The sequence below is a fragment of the Dermacentor albipictus genome, chromosome 3, assembly GCF_038994185.2.
Source record: "Dermacentor albipictus isolate Rhodes 1998 colony chromosome 3, USDA_Dalb.pri_finalv2, whole genome shotgun sequence".
Taxonomy (NCBI): domain Eukaryota; kingdom Metazoa; phylum Arthropoda; class Arachnida; order Ixodida; family Ixodidae; genus Dermacentor; species Dermacentor albipictus.
The window spans coordinates 22,661,972-22,678,917 of record NC_091823.1 but is presented as its reverse complement, the minus strand read 5'-3'; the positions used below and the strand labels follow the sequence as shown (position 1 = coordinate 22,678,917).

General features: G+C 44.5%; 2 protein-coding genes across 4 annotated transcripts in view; one reads left to right on the top strand and one right to left on the bottom strand.

Annotated features, from left to right (window-relative positions):
- Positions 1-14,411, bottom strand: part of Ndf (Nucleosome-destabilizing factor) — a 120,959-nt gene extending 106,548 nt beyond the window's left edge. For all 3 annotated transcript variants that reach the window (XR_010564949.2, XM_065434352.2, XM_065434353.2), the window contains exons 1-4: positions 14,344-14,411; positions 14,203-14,239; positions 13,624-13,706; positions 12,641-12,770 (exon numbers count right to left, since the gene is read on the bottom strand). Coding sequence is in view for 2 of the 3 variants with exons in the window: in XM_065434352.2 (XP_065290424.1) it covers positions 12,641-12,770; positions 13,624-13,706; positions 14,203-14,239; positions 14,344-14,378 (285 nt within the window). In the remaining variant the exon portion in view is untranslated. The remainder of the gene's footprint in view (positions 1-12,640; positions 12,771-13,623; positions 13,707-14,202; positions 14,240-14,343) is intronic.
- LOC139057070 (piggyBac transposable element-derived protein 4-like) lies at positions 9,201-11,100 on the top strand. Its single transcript, XM_070534860.1, has one exon. It carries the CDS (start codon positions 9,622-9,624, stop codon positions 11,098-11,100), a length of 1,479 nt encoding a protein of 492 aa, XP_070390961.1. The 5' UTR covers positions 9,201-9,621.
- Positions 14,412-16,946: the final 2,535 nt, after the last annotated feature.

Genomic DNA, 16,946 nt, shown 5'->3' with positions numbered 1-16,946 from the left:
AATTTAATAAGCGCCTTATGCAGCGGTTGATTATCAACCTCCACCTAAAGCAGCCGACTGCAATCAATATTCGCCAGGCAATGGAAATGCTCCCAGGAGCTTGGTGGAACTCGAAGGCACCCACCATTAGCAACTGCTGGCAAAGAGCAGGGCTTGTCAAAGCACCTGTGCAGCTTCAAGATGACCCGGAAGTGACCGACAACCCAGGAGACCTGTGGACTGAGGTTGCGGAACTGCTGCTCCCCATCTCTTGCTGCGACGACTACGTGGAGAGCGACAGCGCAGCACGAACGGCGGCGGACCTGACAACTGAAGAGATTGAGTGCGTCCGCGACATCTCCAGTGATGATGATGACCGAAGGAAGACTACTGCAGGTCACCGAACATAGAAGATGAGAACGTGTCGAAGATTGATGTTTTAATGCACACGAACAAAGTCTGCACTTTCATCGATCGGTGCAATGACGCACCCGATGAGGTATAGCGCAAAGTGGAAGATGTAGATGCATTCCTAATGGGTTGTGCGTGCTGCACGCGCCATAAGAAAATCACCGATTTCTTCAAATAAAGCAGCTTTGAAGTGAAAGAAATATTTATATATGAGTATGCCTGTCTGCGTAAGCGTCTACTGCCAAGGTACGTCATTTTCATTCTTAGGTTTGTCCACTGACTTATAACTGCAAGTTTTTCATTGCAACAATATTTCAAAACAGCGAAAGATTTTCGGCAGTTCCGCGTGATTTGTTATATCGAGATTTTACTGTATATTGTGACCACATTGATGTGTCACTGATGGCATCCTAAAAAGACCCGACTCCCAGCTCATTGCTGCCCCGTGAGGCCACAGCAAAGTGGCAGCCAGGAGGCAAGCAGGGGCATGCGAGCGCTGATGGACAGAAACCATGGGGAAAAGATAAACGGGAAGTGCAGCCTGACATGGTGTCTGGTTCGGCTTGCAAGCTGCCGCCAGGTAAAAAGTGAGTGCAAGCGACGCTGCCGAAGCAGCCCCGTTGCTTTTTTCTGGGTATTTTGAAAGTCGAGATATCCACAGTCCAGCGCTAAACCTTTTCAGACCTGCCAAACTGGCGAGATAAAAAAAAATCAGGAGACTTTATTCGCGCTAACAAGGGAGGGGGGACTTCATCCAAACTTTTAGGCAGTGTTCAACGAGTCCTTTTGCAGGGACCTTGCAGTAGCAGACTTCGCTCACTTCAAAAATTTGTTGGAGTAGTTTTACTCAAAACATGCTAGACTGACGGTCCTTCACTAGCAGCAGGTGTTGGAGAGTTGTGTTGCACATTGATGAGCGGAATTAAGTTTTAGTTTTTCGTGGCGTGCTAAATATCCTCTCACACTCTGCGCTGCTGTGCGGTCTCACGAGTAAATCCAGCATCACCTTAGCAACTCAGTGAAATGTGTCTTCCATCAGTGTTTTTAATTTTTCCAACCACAGACCGCTGCCCATCCCACCTTTCTTCATTCAGAATGTCCTCTGGAAGACTACGCCTGTAGTGTGGCAAACTTAGCTGTAGTGTGCCTGTAGTGTGGCAGAGACCACTTCTCGGGAGATATAAGACAGTGATCATACAATCGGAAAGTTCAGTAAAAAATCTGGAGTCTCCCGGGCGAATCGGGATGGTTGTCAGGTATGGCATTTTGAGATAAGCAATGAAAAACATGAGTTGAAACCACGGCAAGACAAAAATTTCAACTTGACCGATATTTCGAGATATCAGAGTTCACATTAAAGAGTTTATTACTACATCCGTATCTTTTTACACTGCTGTTCTTATTTTTTGGGTGCAATCTGCAATCTGATACAGATTCTGGCACTAAGCATGCTCAAACACGGCACCCAAGAAGTGCAATGCCACACAACGCAACACACGCAGATTTCAGACCCTGTGAGCCATATTGATGTATTGCTCTCAGCGCGAACTGCATGATACGCGCAGGGACTCATATTTGCACAATTATGGCCATGCAATTAATTTGTTTATAAGTGCTTACTAGCAAGGTACTATCCACCAGTAATATTCTGGGAATTTGTCACACTATGTTTACTGCTAAACTATTCATGATTTACTGAAGTCTTTTGTTGCAAGTACGACTTCGTTAGAGCAAGATTTGACTGTATCCACGTTCGTATGAAGGTTTGGTTGTACTAGTAACAATGAGGGAGGGAAGTAACAGTCATTCAATTAGTGAAGAGGAGTTGACATCAATTTAATGTTGGCCAGGAAATATGTACCCGGTGCAAGCACTAACCATAATTTATTTTTTAAACAGCAATAGTATGACAATGGCTGAAATATGGACCGATACGCCTGCACGCAAGCGTATGTGAAACCAGCAATGCACTGGCAAGCTTTCCTGGCTACTTGAGTAATAAAGGCATGTTTTCATCGGTGAATTCCTTTTAGAAATCCAAATTATTCATGGTTGGGCAGCCCCAGCACCCGCCAAGTCAGAATAATTGGTTATCGACTGCATTAGTACACATGTGTTGCGAGCAGTGTGCGTGTTCGTTGCAGATGGATCAATGGATGCCTCATCCTTGTTCTAGTACAACCAAACCATCACCATCTTTATTTTTAAAACAGACCATCAGTTGGTTCGAAATGCACCAACAAAGGAATATGTAGCAGTAAGTAGATCAATTTCGGGAACCATTTCACAAAGTGCTGCGACTTACAATGAATGCAACAATTTCGTGAAAAGTGGTCATTACGTCAGTAGTTCGTTATATCAAGACACCTTTAACACCACTTCTAAGCGATGATGTATGTAATTGGCTACAGCAGGTGGAAAAATACCTTAAGACGATTGCAGTTGAAAATTTCTTCCTAGATTTTATGCCATACAATGTAGTGAAAAGCATGGCCTGTTACAAGGGAAATGAATCCGACTGTTGAAAAACAACTATTTTCCTCAAAGGCATGAAAGTATTAACTGACAAAAACAGCAGTGAGAGTGAGGACAGTCACAGGGAGGGAGGCTGGCGGGAGGAAATGAGGGCTGTTCTGCCCAATTGTTCCCACAAATAAACATGCCCCAAAGCTCAGGTGCAACAGCACATGTGTCTCAAAGAGCAAGTTGGCGTTCGGCAACAAATGTGCTTCACAACTGGGTCACTTTGTTGGGCAAGAGCATGTGCCTTTTGCATTGCTGATAAGATCGACCACTGATCACGAAAATGGCCGAAAGGAGCGAAGAAAGCTATGGTCGCCGATCAATAAATTGGACTTGACGGCGACCATCAAAAAGTCAGAACTGGAAGTCTGAAATACCGCATTTGCAAGAAAATAAGCGACTTTATGCCATAAGTGGCCGAAACAGGTGTGCCATATTCTCTGATCGTACATTTCATGGATACCTTCAATTTCTGGTGATTTGCATAATACCCGTTGGTGTTTACAAATAGTAGCATTCCTGCCATTGCCAAGCACGCTGTCGCCCGTCACTGAATCCGGTGCTGATCACTCAAAATATCATGAAAGTAATAGTCCCAAGAATATGGCCCAAGCTTGTCAACATGTTGCTATGTGCACATACGCTCGCTTTTGGGCTAGGCAGTCCGTGATTTTGTAGCGATGCTTTTTTTTTTATGATAGTATCCGTCGATGCTTGTCATATGCACCACAATAATCCAGCAAGAAAGGTCCGTTACATCCAAAGTTCGTTCTATCCAATGTTGTGAAATTGCAGCACGTAAACCGCTGTGTGCGACTACTGGAACGTGGAGGTGATCTAAAAAAAAAAAAAGAAATTTAAGAAATCTAAATTAAATAAATGGATTTACACGGTAATCGTAATGCCATGTGCCCTAATAGCATGGTGTTTGGTGCTCACAATTTGCCGGATTTTGGGTGCCTACAATCGGAAGCTTCCTTGCACTACAGCAAATGCAATAGCTCTACCTAACACAAAGGCGATATTTTTCTGCTAGCAAAAAGATTGATTCAAGAGATATTTCTGCCACTGCATCCAGCTCACCGCTGCCCCGGCCACCTGGCCTGAGCACGTCACCGACGACAAACATTGGTTAGTTTGCTTTTCATGCAAAACAATGATCGGTAAAATAAACAGATAAAAGTGACGACTACTGTTAAACCTGTAGCACAAACAAGACTGCAATACAGTGAAACCTCGTTAAACCGTAGTCGGCCGGAGCTCGGAAAAAGTACGTACTAAACGGTAGTACTGTTTAAGCGAAATAGCATGAGATCGCCCACTTACCTGTCGAAAACGGAACTCAGAGAGAGTGCGATGAAAGGGGAAAAAACATGCAGTATTTATTCGTTTCGCAGGACGTAAGTGTTATTTTCGTTTGATGTCGCGGCGGCCTAGCACGACGACAGCGGCCTCAAACTTGCTGAAGCTGCGTGCCAGCTTCTCAGCCAGCCCCCCTCCCCTCGGCAAACACTCGCACGGCAGATTCCTCGTTGGCGTTACGTACTCTCCGTGCACGCGCGCACTAGTGCTGCATAAGTCCCGGGGCGCCTTTTTCATTGCCGGGTGCCGGAGTTCAGAAAACTTTTCGTTTGGAATAGTTACGTTATCGCGCCCCTGTTCTCCTTCCGACGATCGCATTCACGAGGCTGACGTAACGCGCAGCATCTGCCACTGTCAGGCCTGAATAGCCCGTGCTGTCGCTTTCCGTGTCGTCCTGATCACTGTCGCTAGTTGACACTTCGGCAACGACAGCGGCAACGATGGTGAAAAGTCGAACCTCGTAGCCGACATCTCTTCGCGGTCGCAGCAACGCTGCCGAGCAACTTCGCATTCCAAATGCCACACACTGTAGTCAACAGCAGATCCATGTCGCGGGCCAGCGCCGACTTCTTCGTGTCACGTTCGGTAGCACGGACGATGTCTAATTTTTCTTCTATGCTGAGCACCCGGCGTCTTTTTTATCCTGGCTTCGGCATGACGCGAGTCCTCGCTTGCACGACGCCACAACGCTCTCTGGCACGGCGTCCATGCGGCGTCGAAATGATGTTGATGTTGATGCGGCTTCACGTGCAAACGCACGGGGCGCTTGGAGGCCGTTGTACCGATCTCTGAGGCTTGTTATTCTGCTGGGCCGCCCGATGGAGACGATGCACCGCCGTGTTCGCGCGACGAAAAGTGGAAACGCTACGTTTTAACCGATGCGTACGCAATAAGCTGGTACGGTTTATGCGGATACAAAATACATCATGTTCAATGGCCGCTGAGTCGGGGAATTGACTTTACTACTTTTAAACCGAAACTACTGTTTAAGCGGGTACGGTTTAACGAGGTTTTACTGTATAAGGCAAGTTCAACTGGGACCCTACGTCAAAGCGTTGCTACTCTGTATGCGAAATGGCTTGACTGCATCACATGCTTCACAGTCCGGACACTGCAGCCCATCTTCATTTATGTGTGAATTGACGAGATTAGAAAGCAAGTGTTCTCGAAAAGATGCATTTCACGATCGTTGATGGTTGTTTTTGAAGTGTCGTATGCTACAAATGTGAAGCAAAGTGGTTTAGCCCTGCTGGCACCCTCGGCCACTGTGCCCTTGCTTGGCATCAAGCTGACAAGTGGGCAGCATCGAGCCTTTTAACTGCACGGCCATCCCTAAAACTCTCCATTAGCTGGCAGGGAGTCGAGCGACATGTGAAGCTTGTTGCTAGTGTGTTCATTCCTTGAGAAAAAAAGTGCATTTTCACATGCACCCACACGGAGCCAAAAATAGTTGCATGCAACAAGCTGCACGCATGCGTCACTGCAGTAAAGCACATTTTATGAGCCGTCTAGATGGAATTCGCACAAAATTGTGTCTGTTGTAGCCAGTTAAGTTAAAAGCGGAATTCAATGGAGATACATATAGGCAGATCAAACTAAGTGAGAAGAATGGTCTGTTATATCTGAAAGTATGCTGTATGAGGATGCAGTGCAATGGGCGTGGACTGTATTCCTTTTCGCACTTCATCAGTAGGTGGTCAGGGTGATGCTTCACCCGCGTTTTTAACTGAATCAGCCAGTTGTCAACGGTGGATGACAGGAGTGACAAAGAATTGAGCAGAAGGCATTGCTACAAAATCGAGGCCATCACGACTGTTCTCATGCTGTCGGTACAGAGACGAAAGTACAGCCAATGCATTCACCGAGTCTTCATCCCCTGGCAACATAACAAACTTCGACCACGCTGTGATAACCACATTTAGCGTATTTCTTTGCAACCATTATTGTCTGGCACAGACATCAAGGGTGGAGCTGGTGCTATTTGAAACTGCTTAAAGTTGCCCGGGATCATGTTGCTTCAGTTGAACCTACTTATAATAATATTCAAGTGCCACGAAATTCCATTGTTATAACCGGGTTGCATGAAAAAGTCAAAATAGGGGGATGGCAGAGCTGATGTGAGAAAACTATAATGGCGGGGAAACCAGTGCCCCTCCCCACCACCTTGCTCCATCCGGCTGCTGATTGCGTTCACTCGTTTAACTGCTTCCTGGGTGCTCCAATTGGGTGTAACAAGCCATGGCTGTAGGAGCTAAAGAATGGCTCTGCTATAAGAACTGCAAAGAAATGTCACAGATGGCAAGCGATATGCAAGCACTGCTGAGGCATAGTGGCCCAAAAGGGGCCTTTTAAAAATTGCGAGAAGGCTGCCACAGCAGCCTGTCAGCTTGAGAAATCCAGAAGAAATGCTGAGCAGAGATTGCCACAAGCACCTCACCGCGTATTTCTCACTGGCTTGCACGAGAAAAGCGTGTCTGTCAGCCTTGCATGCTATATGCAAAGCTTGCCGACATCCCTCTCCACAGCATTCAAGTGCTACATGTAGTGCAGCAGAAGGTTCCTCGTGAAAACGAAGTCCCAGAGGGACTGAGCCATCTCATGGGCCTCCTGTGAAGACAACGTTGAGACAGCCTGCCTTACCGTGTTATCGCTGTCGTCACTATCCTATGCAAGCATGTTCGCGACGATTGTCTCATAGGTTAGAAGCACTTAGTTTCCAAATCTATAGCCGCATGCTTTCTTTTCACTGGCAACGTCGTGCTTTGCCGATCAGCGAGCAGATCATCCTTCTTCCGTTTCGGCGACCGAGCTGAGAAACCGCATGGCCAGGAATTACTTCAACGCAACCAACAAGGATGAACGCGAGTGATTAAGCTGTTTGCAGAACTGTGCTGAATGAGGAGCCAGCGAGCAACATGCGAGCAATTTGCTTGCGGCGCAACTGACGCGGTCCATTCGTGTTTCGGGAGGGTGGGGTGGCATAGAGCTATGGGCGCAGCCCATTCGTGTTTGGAGGTGTGGAAGGGCTACCAGAGAGAGCCGTGCAGAGATGGCTGGAAAATTAGCACACGGCGGCTGTTGGACCAGTGGTCCATCATGCAGTGGCTCAAATTTCTCGTTTTCTTTTCAAGAATTTTGCATTTCACCTTTCGGCTTGGACATGCAGCAGCCAGACTTCATTGTTATAACCGATAATGCTGCAACGAGGCATTGTAGTAAGCGGTTATTTCACCATGAAAAACATACAAAAGTTGACGGTGCAGCAGCTTCCCATTGTTATAACCAATATATTGTTAAAACTGGTATAGTTATAAGTGGGTTCGACTGTATTTAACACGTAATTTAACAAACACTAGCCATGTGGAACAAACCTTGCACTACAAATCGTGCAAATCACAAATGCAGCCTTTATGACTTCGTGTCTTCGCTTAGCATCTCCTGCTGAAGTTTACAAAATATTTTGTTGGTCTTGAATGCATGCAAATTTACTACAGTAACTGAAAGTGCCATGGGAGAGGATATTAAACAAGCTTAATTTTTACGTCAGCATGTTTTCACTGAAGTTACAGCAGGTAACAATAAAATGAAATAAAAAGCTGTAAACAACCGCCTTACGTTTGTAGGCATTAAGTATATCCCAGAGAAAACTTGATGTATAGCTTTGCTTATTTATGCATGTTTTTGTAACTTGTCTGTGTTCATGAACTGCAATTTGCGATATGTTTCAGCCTGCGTCGTGGCATGTTACATTATGCGAGGCCTGTGACCTGGCTAACATCTCCATCTACAATTACACCTCTCAGGCGTGTTTACCACACACTACACTACTTTATTCGGTGAATCGTAGCAGCAGTGCTTTAAAGTTAGTAACAGGTATATCAACACACTTTTACGTTTGAGTTCTGCTTAAAACAGCCGATTCAAGTGATGGTCACAAATATAGTAGCCAGACTGGCACCCTTGCACAAAGTATTTCATATTGCTTTCTACTGAAATCAGCTTAGTGCCCACAAGCGCCATCAGAAACCAAAATGCTGCCGTTACTCCGCTTTATCTTTGCCAGTAGAACTGCAATGAGCAACTTGGGCAACACAAGACTCTGTTGCTCTAGAAAATAAGATGATCATATTTTTACCAGTTGCAGTCGCAATCGAAAAATGCACTGCAATGATATTCTGCTTCAAGTGATAACAACAGCAAAAGCGGTGTGCCCTCAGTCCCTTAATATTTCTATAGCTGAAAGAGTTCTCAACACATTCTCAATATGTGCACATATGGCACCAACAGCCAGGGAAGGAAGAAAAGGGAGAGAGTGCCTTGGAAAGGAACGAAAAATAGAGAAGGTGAGCAGAGGCAGAGTGCACGGCACAACACTCGGTACAAAAGGCTAGGGCCTTTTATTGGCGAGACATTAGTTGGTCGCATCAAATGCATTGCAAGATAGGAGAGTTGGCATTCTTGTCTATCTTGTCTCTGTGGTTTGAAGCAATGCTGCAGTGAATTTTGGCTAACTGTATTTTCCCTTCCTCAGCTTTAAACCCAGTCATCTCCCAAATAATGTGCGAAAGAAGTATGCTATTCGAATTTTCACTCAAATAGCTTTTTTTTTCGTGAAGCTGGGCGATGTTCAGGTGTCAACAGTTGGCTAGACAGGTACAGTGCACCCAGCAGAATCCTTTCTTTTTCATTTTTCTCATAAACCAAAAATAACATGATTGGCACCATTCTTGGACAAGCCTCACTGCTCATTTAACTCTTTCCCGACCACGGCACTAGGCATCAGTCACCGGTGAACGAAGTTTTTGAGCGCGCATTTTAAAAAAACCGCTACGCCCCTGGACTTGTGGCGCCATCTCGGTGATTGTATACAAAGTAGAGTTTCTGTTTCTGCATGGTTCACATTTTTACCGCGCGGCGGCGATTTTTAAAGGGCGCGCGAGCTCAAAGGTTGATGAGCACTTGAGCGGCGCGATGGCGTCGACATCCGAAACCGCGCGCGCTCGGAAGATCGCAGTTTCGCGCGATCCCGACGATCCTGCAAGTGATATTTTGGACTTGTCGAGCACAGATGATTCCGACATCGATGTCGCGTCGTCGGAGTTCAGCTCAGATGCGGAAGATGCTGCCGATCAGCCGGGAACATCAGCTGTTACCCGCAGGTAAGTTTCGGATTCGCCGTCCGCTTTGTTTATGCATAGCTAGAGCCGGTTCAATGGCCGTGTTGGTGCCCAAACTATTATTTTCTTTATTTATAGAGTGTCCACTTCATTTGGGCAAGATGTCCTTCCACGAGCTCAAAGAAGTGTGGAGTTTCGACCCCAGAGAGCTCCGGGCATCGACCTCGGGATGATGCTCCGTAGCGGTCCGAAGCGGCTGTCGCGAGCGCTCGATGTTTTTCGCCTTTTCTTTACGGCGGAGGTCATTCACGCTATTTGTGCAAATACTAACAAGTATGCATGGATGCACATCATCGAGAAACCGACCTACAGTGAGAAGGATGGTTCTTGGAAAGAGGTAACCCCAGCGGAAATGATGAGGTTCATCGCCCTGCTGTTGTACATGGGAGTACTGGAACTGCCGCGGCTGCATATGTATTGGAGTACAGCAAAATTGTTTTCCGGGCTCCTCCCTCCAAACATTATGCCAAGGCGACGTTTCACCGCGCTCCTGGCCATGCTGCATATTTCTGACCCAGATACAAACAACGGCGCTGCCGCACAGAAGCTAGACAAGGTGTCGTGGCTTCTTGAGCACATGAACGACTGCTCCGCGTCATTGTTCCAGCCTTATCGCGAAATTTCAGTTGATGAGAGAATGGTAAAATCCAAAGCGCGGTCTGGAATTCGGCAATACATTAGAGACAAAGTTGTGAAATGGGGCTATAAATTATGGGTTCTTGCGGACCCAAAAACTGGCTACACCATCCAATTCATAGTGTACACAGGGAAGCGTGAAAAACCTAGTGCCAATGGGCTGGCCTTTGATGTGGTCACTAAGCTTTGCGATAAGTACCTGGATCGTGGGTACATTATATATATGGACAACTTCTATACATCGACCTCTCTTCTTGTGCACCTCTTGGAACGCAAGACACTAGCGTGCGGCACAACACGAAAAGATCGCCGGGGATTCCCCACAGAACTGAAAGGCGTCACTTGGGAGAAGAGAGCGAAAAGAGGAGACGTCCGTTGGCTGAGAGACAAGGGAGTATTGTATCTTCAGTGGAAAGATCGACGTGTTGTGCATATGGTGAGCACTGCACACACAGCTAACTCGCACGTGCTTGCCAAACGGCGAGAAAAGAAGGACGGAAAGTGGCAACAAATCTCCATAAAAAAGCCACAGCTCATTGATGAGTATAACGCCGGAATGCTTGGAGTCGATAAATCCGACCAACTCATTGCCACGTACAATGTTTTGAGGAAATGCGTCCGCTGGTGGAAAACGTTATTCTTCCACTGCATCGACATCGCAGCTGTGAACAGCTACATTATTTTTCAAGCATATCGGACGCAGCATCCCCAAGCATCCGAGCTTTCTAGGCCTTCTCGGTATGACCAGCTGGCCTTCAGGACAGAGCTGATTGGACAGCTCCTAGAGCTAGAGGACACAGCACCAGTTCATGTCCCTCCCTCGCCAGCTGCACCACGCACAGCTGCACAGCACAAGCCTGAAAGAAAGGACGTCCGCCGAAACTGTAAGAAGTGTTATGAAGAAAAGAAAATTCAACACAAGACGAATGTGTTCTGTCGCACATGCAATGTGCATTTGTGCTTCACAACGAGAAACTGTTTCGGCGACTGGCACACCAATCTGGCTGACTGAAACATTTGTGGCTCCAAAAGTTATTGATCTGCAACTTTCAATTTTTGTGTAATATTGTGCTATGGAGTGTTAACTATTTTGTATATGTCATAAACTTTATAGAATTTTTTGCTCAGAAAATATAAGCTAATCATTAAGAATGTTTGCGGTGAATTTCATTAAAGCTTGTGTTTGCTAATTTTTATTACGCATTTTGTTATAACAGTTTTCTTTTCGAAATGTGCTTTTTCAATGTGCATTTAGTACACGCGTTTTGGAGTATAATATTGTACCATAAGTTAATCTTTTCCTTGAAAAAAAAAATCGTAAATAGGACCTATCAAGAACTTGAATATTTTACTATGCGTCATGCAATTTTTCATAACACAAAGAGTACTTAATGTATGGGTGTAATTTTTTGAAGAAATGTTGCCTAGTTATATACCTACAATTTGTATATTTTGAAATCTTGCTAAAATTTTTTTCTGCCAGAGATATTACTCCGTAATCAAAATTTTTTTGAAATTTTCTTGTTTTTTTGTTCAAGAATTTTTTTGTGTAAATAATTTTTTTTATATATTGTTAAAATAAATAGTATTCGAAAGCACGTTCATTTGCCTTCACTTTTATGTACTTCATGACACTTTAAACTTAGTAGCTGTTGCACAAAAAATTCTTAACTAAACCATACAAAAAACAGCCAATTTCCCCGTGGTAAGGAAAGAGTTAAGTGGATGGAATCTACATCTATGATCGTAAAGGTGCCTGCGTGACCTGTGCCTCTAAAGCAACAAGTGCAGAAATGCTGAGAACTCATGCAGAACTGGCTCCTTGCTAGGACCTTCATACACTTAAAAAATATTTTAGTGACATACTGTAGAATTTCGAGAGCCATGGCACTAAACTTTCTGACTAGGACAGGAAGTGCAGCAGAATTTAGGAAAGCTTGTATAATAAGAGCAAAGAAGGAGCAATGAGGTCTTCAAACTTTAAGACCTACCACAAATTCAACAGATGTATAACCTTTTTCCTTGCTGCTATGCACCAAATGCAGTGTTCAACAATTGCTAAGAAAGCAGATCATTTTCACATCACTGATAACAGTCTAATCAAAGGAAACATTCAATTGACCAATGTTGAAGGAGAACAAGCGGCGCAAAACAAGGACAGGTACAGAGCAACAGGACATGCACCTTTGACAAGAACGACCAACTAGTACTAAACACGATCCTGGTTAAGAAATTGTCCAATGAATTGTTAAAAGCCAACAGTATTGTATAATGATGAGAACTGAACAGACATTCAACCGTAACTGGGCAAATCCACTGACTGTTCTCCAGGAATGTCACCCCATGTTGCAGGAGTTTCACCTTGAATGTACAATAAGATAAAACTAAGATGGATGAATGCAGTGGAATGATGTCTTGTTGGAATCTTCATTTCAGTGACATACCTTATTACTGTATATAAATTGCCAAACAGTATCAGTGTATCGTGTCAAGAAATCCCCATTTGACACAATATCAGGATGAGAGACAACTATAGCCAAACAAGCACCCACCTCTGGAAGATTCTTGACGTAATCCTCGATGGCCTCCAATGCTTCCTTAAAGCTGGCTGTCTTGCTGGACTTTGAAAATTGTTCCTTGCTGGTTTCATATGGCTTGATCTGGTCTTCCTGGATCCATGCACTGCAAAAAAAAAAGGCATTTCAGACTCTTGGCAAGGCTAAATAAATTACACAGCATATATTAGGTGCCACCATGTACTTACTGTGAAAAGTAAGATGATGAAGTTTGTAGAAAAAGAATAAACACGTAAAAGAAAAAGCCACATTTGATAACATGCACACATTACTTCCCTCAACCTAATCAAGAGGCTACTCCTAAAGTTCCCCTATCATTTGTTGTCGATACATCTACAGTATACCTGCAAATTTCGTCATCAGTCATCTAATTCCCAGCACAAGTGTGTACGCACAGAGGTGAAGTGCCACAGGGCAAGCTGCAAGGCACCAGGATACAACTTTGTGATGACAATGCTCAGTTGACAAGCTCTTCTTGGAGGAAGCTCTAGTGTATAGCTTCCACTTCTTGTCGGTTTCCACGTAGAAACCACAAAAATGGCTGCCATGCTGTGCTCACCGAAGGCACACAGACCTGCAGGCACTGGATATAGTCACAAACTAGACACATGGGACCCTTGCACACCGTGGCCAACTTGTGCTGACGATAGGGTGGACAGAGCAGGTCTCAGAAGATGCAGTTTGTCAATGTACCTCTTGTGTACTTTTCCACCCTTTCACACTGATCGCATCCACAATATTTCAAAGGATTAGAAAACAAATTACTGTTCATGTAATCAACTTTCACTAATGGCATTAGTTATGCACTGTGACATTAGGCAACATTTTTTTTTCCCCCACGTATGGCATATCGGAACATATTTTATAACCTCGGCGCAATGGTGCAGATGGCGCTCGGAAAGCGTTGTCGCTTGTGTGTTCATGGACAGAAACGCAGGAAGCATGCAAGAGAAACTCACTAGTTGTTGGTTCCAAAAAAGAAGATACAATGCATTGGCTTCTTTAGTGCCGGCCGTTTCACCTCCTTCGTTGGATTGGCCACCTGTAAACGAGTCAAAGATCGGCCAATCAGAAACTGGCAGCTCGGCGCACACATGGCGCTCGCCGGCGTGCATACAAAATCTCCCGCCACTCCAAACCGAAAGTCAGATACAACGCCAAGACAAGCGCTAATGGCCGCCACACAGACGCACGAATCTTCAAGGGGGCGCGACTTCATCGCCGCCTGAAGATGAACCTGTACAACGAGAAATTATAGCAACTAAACTAACCTCCCACCGGAGTCGATGCGGCTCGTTTTGGCGGAATTCGCTAGGCCTAAAGAGCATAAACAGCAACACGGCGCGGTTTTCAGCGGCGAGCAACACACCCGATGACCATAGCCAGAAACGCACTACCCCACCAAAAGCTTATACAAACACATACAAATCAAATCAACTGCTTCCGAGTTCACGTGGATCTATTTGACAGGGCGCAGAGCACACTGATTTTGAATTTGAATGATCGTTGAAGAAGCGCGATGAACAAAGCCACATTACCTTTCCTGGCCACGGAGAGAAACCTTTCATTTTCGCCCTGCAGTGTGCAAAGATCACATCAGCACATTGTACGGTATCATGAAAACTGTCATCAAGTCCAACATATAGCTTCCAAGAGACATGCAAATCGAAAAGTCTCACCACACAGGGTCTCCAATGTTGTACTTCGTCGCCATGCTGAACGAAGAGCGTTGTGGAGGCTGACGGGATTGCAACAAAACGCGCGCGGTTTTTATATCCAAATAGACGCGCAGTTTCGTAACTACTTTTGCTAATATTAGTGAAACTGCACGTACTATATTACGCGTATAATACAACGTAAACGTATACGCCACTCAAAAAGTGAATTACTTGTGCAGTTATTTTATTGCGATTATTTGCTATTTTATTTCGCAGACATTTGGGTCTGGTTTCGGTTTTCAAAGTGCCCACATTCGTAAGTTTTGAACGATCGCGACCTCCAAAATAATAGTGGTCGTTCAGCGTTTTGTAGTACGCCACTTCTGCTCTCTTTGGCACTTTTAGTTCCAAATTTGTTGACAATGCGTCACACCCAGAGCTGTTTCTGAAGGTATTCCATGAGCGAATGGAAAATAATTTTCACGTCGTCTACTGCGTTACTGCGTCGCAGTGTACACACTACTGAATGTACTTAGGTCCAGCTGTACAGACTTCTAATGTCATAGCACGATTTCCGAACGACCAGACGCAGAAAATGCTGCTTGTGCAGCAATTTTTTCTTTCCTACACTTCAGTAAACAAGTTTGTCTTTCCATAATTAGCAGCACTCCAGCTTAGTGTGGGATCTGAATTCAATGGAGTTTATTATAAGATTGCGGGCAAGACAGGTGCGCCGTGGAAGCGTTGACTATTTTTCTTGTCTTTTGTTCACTGCTCACATTCAGTATTTCATGTCACTTATGCACACGTGCTAATAAAAAAAAAATAGTCCCGAGACAATATCTGCTGTAGCTGCAAACTCTATGGTAGTGAGCTCCAGCACTTCATTCTTTCCCATATAACCTGCAGACATTGACATTTCACTTTTGGCTATCTCTACAGTGCAGTACAGCTACTGTTGTTTCACAAGTACAATGACACTCCTTGATGAGAATCAAGTGACTAACCCAACATCAAACAGAAGTTGCCAATATAGCACATATTTTCTTGCAACATATGTACAAGCATGTCAGTTTATGTTCTTGCTAGTCTTGTTACTGTTGTAGCCCTGGAAAGTGATTCTGAAGGCATTGCTATTATTATGTGGAGCAATGAGAGTAAACAGCAGGTCACGAAGGTGTGCACATGTTCCAATAAAGAATCTTGAGGATTTTCAAAAGTCTTAAGATCTTGAAGCTTCCCACTTAAGTCTACAGAGCCTCACAAGATCAGAAGTGAGCATTTTAGTGAGATTAACATTCTTGGGATATTAATGCACCTTCCAGTACCTATCTACATACGTATATATGTCTGTGCCTGTCTCTAACCATTTTCCCTGACCCAGTGACCCAAGTTGTCTGCTAGCTTAGACCACTAGGTACATGCTCGTGACTGTGATGCAATCGTGGTCATTGCATCATCATAATTCCAGCTTTGTAACTGAACTCTCATCATGCTGTCATCATTGGAATGATGTCGATGGAACATCATATTCATGCTGTCATCCTTCAATCGTAATTATAGCGCCGTTGTTAGAGTGTACTAGACTCTAGACTAAGTGTAATAATTTCATTGTACTACTACTGTCATGCCCTCATTGTCATACAATGATACATTCATAGTCGTATCGTCGCCGTCGTCACACACTTGTCATCCAACGTCCTCACACCATTGTCATCATTATACCATTGTCATCATTTAGGAATCATTACTGCGCCATTGTCATACAGTCGTCGTGATGCTGTCGTGGTCATTTTATTGTTGTTGTCCACATTCACCTTCACGCCATCATTGTCATTCGATTGTCCCTCTGCCCTTGTTGTCACACTGTTGTTGTTATACCACCTTCCTCATCTCATCGACGACATTTCATCGTCATTATTGCATTGTTGTCATAGAGTTGTCATGCCATTATGGCAATGGCTAACCCTGGCAAACGCGTGTCATAGCAAAGTGGACCGATCCCAGAGATAACGTATGTTGCATATAGCCAAAGAAATCAGAATCTCAGACTGACCACCACATAGTCTAAATAAAGGTCTCTTGAGCAATATGGTGTGTTGCTACAGTGATTGAATGCTGATCGCATTAACGTCAACAGTCATCGTAAGATGGGTTCTACCACAATTTTTTAACAAGGATGTACATAACAACTGCACTAGCATGTAGCACTTTCAAGAACACTTTTTCTTTCCTTCTTTTTCATTTTAGCTTGAATCTGCTGGAATGTGGGAAACTTATAACTGTGCTGGCTCCAATTACAAACTACCAACATTGCAATATAGAAGTCCACATAGGAAACGGACAATTGCACTAATTTGCAATATTGTTATAGAGGAGCTATGCTTATGGTAGCCATCCATTTATTCTGTGAAACAGCCCTTCTCCCATGTTTGTTTTGTCTTGACGTCATCACAGTAGTTGTTTGTAACAAGTTGTGCTCAAAAAATATTCACACTGTCAGGAGGTATATCAGTACACGCTACCTTGTGCACGTGGATCAACTGTAAGGAAGATGCTAGCATTTGGTCTACACAGCAAGACCACACCAAATGTTGGTGGTGCGAGATGGAGGTTATACACCT